At 39.6% G+C, this 4,547-nt stretch overlaps 1 protein-coding gene across 1 annotated transcript; it reads left to right on the top strand.

Annotated features, from left to right (window-relative positions):
- Positions 1-491: 491 nt before the first annotated feature.
- Positions 492-4,281, top strand: LOC114688407 (interferon-inducible GTPase 1-like). Its single transcript, XM_028862993.2, is given in 3 exon segments — positions 492-636; positions 2,200-3,127; positions 3,130-4,281. Coding segments are annotated over 2 exon segments (1,269 nt in total). The 5' UTR covers positions 492-636; positions 2,200-2,220; the 3' UTR covers positions 3,492-4,281.
- Positions 4,282-4,547: the final 266 nt, after the last annotated feature.

The following is a 4,547-nucleotide window of genomic DNA, read 5'->3' as shown; positions in this document are numbered from 1 at the left end:
CAGTGGTAGTGACAGCATGTGTAAGACCTGTCAATCCCAAGCCAGACCAAATCCCTGCATTGAGAGGTGAGTTGAGAAGGACAATAATTAAGAAAAAATGAATCCACAATTGTGAAGAAATAAGGTTGTAGTCAGAGAGGGTCAAATGGGTTGTGTCTTGGGTGAGACTAAAACTGGCATCTGCACAAGACGCCAGACAGTGTGTTGTGTGACTTCAGTTCACGCTGCATTTGCGGAGTTGGGGGCCAGGAAAATTATCTTTCAAGGGTTGCTGTCTAGCCTAGTTAATAAACTGCTTCTCTGTGTTCCCCTTCTTTTTCCAAGCCCTGTTCCACGTTGTTATTTTAGGACCGTCCAGCTCTTTCTGCCAAGAAATGAAGTGTTGATAGAATGAAGAACAGCTGTTCATTTTATTTCACTTTCCTCTTCCTGGAAATTCAGGTGATTCTGAAAAGCAACTAGATCCGTGCTCCTCCATGATTGGCCAACTGAGAGGGGAGGGGCAGAACCCAGAAGAGTATATAAGTCCTGCAGAGGAAGCAGGAGTGGGTTCATGTGAAGAGCCTGGAGTACAGTGGACAGTGGTTCCTGTAGCTGACCTACAGTGAGTGCATACACTGGACTCAGGATTTTCTGGTAAGTGGACAGGAGCATTCTGATCCAATATAACGGATGGTGAGATCCATTGTGTTGCCATTGGAGGTCTAGTTGTCAGGTTTGTGAAAAATAAAGGTCACAAATATGAGATCTGAGCTAACTAAATATCCAACAATCATACTCAGGTCCTCAGGCCTGACAGCAATTATATTTACCTGTTGAGCCATCTTGCTGAACATAATATTTATTTTATTTTTGAGACAGTGTCTCAAGTAGCTCAGGCTAGCCTCTAACTCACTATATAACAAGGATGACCTTGAAGTACTGACCCTCTTAGCTCTAATCCCCAGGTACCAGAATTATAGAGATCTGCAAACACATGCATTTGATGAGGTACTAGGGATTGAACCCAAGGCTATATTCAAGCTGGAAAAGTGCTCTACCATTGACCAACATCTGCAGTGCACAGTTAGGTTACTTTCATAAAACAAAAGGTTTCAAAGAAAACAGTGAATCTAAATGATGACGTAAGGACATTGAAATGTTGTGTTGAAGAAATGGATGTTAACACGGACTTTAAGAGTAAAACATTTTACATTATTGCAAACTTATATTTATCATGCAGAGGAGCTCCAAGTCAGGAAAAAGACAGAAGGAAAGTAAGTCCAGGAAAATTAAAAACTATTTCAACCAAATACAATAGCTGGACTTACTGACATCTTTTGAAAACATAAATGGAAGAGACGAATTATATTTATCTGATCATTAGATTTGGGATTGATTAAACACTGTTGTCAATTATTATTTCATTATTACTTATTTTTTCACCTTCAGAAACTAGATTTTGTTAGTTAAGTTTCCATTCTTTTAAAGGCACACACTGAAGGAAGTATGCACAGATGAAGAGGACATTCAATTTCATATACAATACTCCAGTCAGGCTAGCAGCAACACAGTTGCTCATGGTTTTATAGTTGTTAATGCTGGCTAGAGGACTCATGCAGATTTTTATATCATTGTCCCTTATTTCCTTCCCTAAGTTTTAATTTTTCCATAATTAAAGGTTCAATTGAAATTTTCGTGAAATTTTTTTCTAGTTTCCTTTCTATTGCTTTCATAAACACCATGACCAAAGGCTTTTTGAAATGAAAATGATTTAGGGGGCCTTACACATTCTCAACACAGTCCATTGCAGAGGGAAGTCAGGACAGAAATTCTACAGGAGTAGAGGCAGGAACAATGGGAGAATGCTGTTTACTGGCTTGCTCCCCATAGTTCAACAATGCTTTCTTAAATTATCCAGGACCACCGGCCCATGGGTGTTATCTCCCACAGTGGGCTGGGACCTCCCACATCAAGATCTATTAAGAAAATGTTCTCTAGGCATGCCCCAAGTCCATTTTGATGGGGGAAATTCCTCAAATGAGATTTTCTCCTCTAATAAGAATAGCTTGTATCTTGTTGACAAAAAAAAAAGCACAAAATACATGGGAACTAGTCAATATCAGAATGCAACCAAGGCTGCAGCATAGTGAAGGAACACAGTGCTAAGCACAAAGTCATCTTTGATCTCTTGCAACTTACTCTCACTTCCTCTTTCAGTGACTTGTTTTTATCAAAATCATGGGTCAGTCCTCCTCTTATACATCTCAAAATGAAGACCATGGATATTTGGAGTCGAGCTTCACTGCATATTTTAAGACTATTAAAACAGAAAACAAAATAGTTTCTCAGGAAACCATCAATTTAATAGAATTTCATCTGAAAAAGGGAAACATTTATGGGGCAAACTCTGTAATCAATGCTACATTAAAAAATATTGATGACATCCCAATAAACATTGCTGTGACAGGAGAGTCTGGAGCAGGGAAGTCCAGCTTCATCAATGCCGTGAGGGGGGTTGGACATGAAGATGAAGGTGCAGCTGAAGTTGGGATAGTAGAGACAACTATGGAAAGAACTCCATACAAACACCCCAAAATTATAACTTTGACTTTATGGGACATGCCTGGCATTGGAACTATAAAATTTCCACCAAAAGATTATCTGGAGAAAATGAAATTCCAAGAGTATGATTTCTTCATTATTGTTTCTGCCACACGTTTTACAAAACTTGAACTAGACCTTGCCAAAGCAATCAGATTCATGGGAAAGAATTATTACTTTGTGAGAACTAAGGTGGACATTGATTTAGACAATGAAAAGAAATCCAAACCACATACCTTTGACAGAAAAAAGGTGCTACAGCAAATTCAAAGCTACTGTGAGAATACGTTTAGGCAAAATAACATGGATGCACCGCAGATTTTCTTGATTTCTAACAACGATTTATCTAGCTATGATTTTCCAGTCCTGATGGACACATTGACAACGGATATTCCTAATGAAAAGCGCCACAATTTAATGTTTTCCTTGCCTAATATTACTGAGACAGCCATTGACAGAAAGCACAAGTCTATGCAGCAATTAATCTGGTTGGAAGCCTTCAAGGCTGGAATTTTAGCTAATGTTCCTGTAGCGAGCATCCTCAGGATGATGTGAAAAAGCTGAAGGAGAAGTTAATCCACTATCGAAACCTCTTTGGAGTGGATGATGAATCCCTGGCATTCATGGCTAAGGATTTCCAAATGCCTGTTGGACAGCTGAAAAAACTCATTAAATCTCCTGATTTATTAGAAACCAAGGAAGAAGAAACATTAGAAGGAAAGCTTTTGAAATATTTGAAGACATCTCTCTCGGCTAATGGTGGGCTCCTTGGTTTAGATCTTTACTTTTTAAAAGACTTTTACTTGCAATTTTATTTCATTGATGCAATTACTGAAGATGCCAAAGTTCTCCTTCAAGCGACATGCTCAAACAAACTAGTTCAAACTCAACTCACCCACAGCTACTGACCATGACAACATCAAATGGTTAATGCCAGGGAGTCATTGGATGAATTCCCTCTATGATATCTTCTCTTTACACTGATCAAACCACTACCACCATGGGAAAACTAAGGGTTATGCATGTTAATATGTCAGATCCTGACAATACTCAACTTCAACTCTCTACCTTCCTCTCTATCTTTCAACTCCACATGCACACATGAACGCACACTGCAAAAAAATACACAGTACATAAAGCACTTTCCATGCCAATGCAGATATAAGAAACAGAGCTCAAATTCCAGAATCCACATAAATTTTGAGTGTGTGCAGTGTTCGCCTTATACTTCCATACTCAGAAGGCAGAGACAGTGGAACCATGGAGCAAGCTGGATGCTAGAGAGTGTGTACATCTGCAAGCTCTGGGTTCAAATGAGAGACCCTGCCTTGATGAAAAAGACAGAAAGTGATTGAGGCCTAACATGAGCCTTACATCTCGACACACATGTGGACATGCATGAGACATGCATTTTAAATATAAAGTAAAAGAAGACTCATGAAGAAAAAAAAATCACAAATCTTAGAAAGTACAGAGACTTAAGCTCTCCTCAAGGTTATACAAGCAAAAAGCATTCTGTGGAAGTAGAGATTTCAGAGCAGCTGAGGTTCCTGCAAATCATGCAGGGGGCTCCATGGCTGAAGCTGTGGTGAATCATTGCCTTGCTGGGATGGGCTTTTCAGGGATGCAGCTGACTCTGATTGGTCAATGTTCCTGTAAGTAACCCTCACTCTAATAAACTCACTCATTCACAAACTAGACTAGAAAGATGTTTCTTTGGTCTGTCGTGGGTACTTAGATGGGGTGAATAGACACTTGTTTGTGTCTCCCCTGGAAAATTCATACAACACAATTGACGCCTTGAACAGGGACAGAAGAACCAAGTATGAGTTGAAGAGGCCTGGTTGTCTTGTCCTTACAATGGGTGCTGACATATGGCAGTGAGGCTGCCCATGTGATCAGCCTCCTCAAGCCCATACCCAAACTATCAGAATAGAAACTAGACACAAAAGGGTAGATCTCTC

Source organism: Peromyscus leucopus, chromosome 19 (assembly GCF_004664715.2).
Source record: "Peromyscus leucopus breed LL Stock chromosome 19, UCI_PerLeu_2.1, whole genome shotgun sequence".
In the NCBI taxonomy this organism is placed as follows: domain Eukaryota; kingdom Metazoa; phylum Chordata; class Mammalia; order Rodentia; family Cricetidae; genus Peromyscus; species Peromyscus leucopus.
This window is presented reverse-complemented; position numbering and strand designations above follow the sequence as displayed.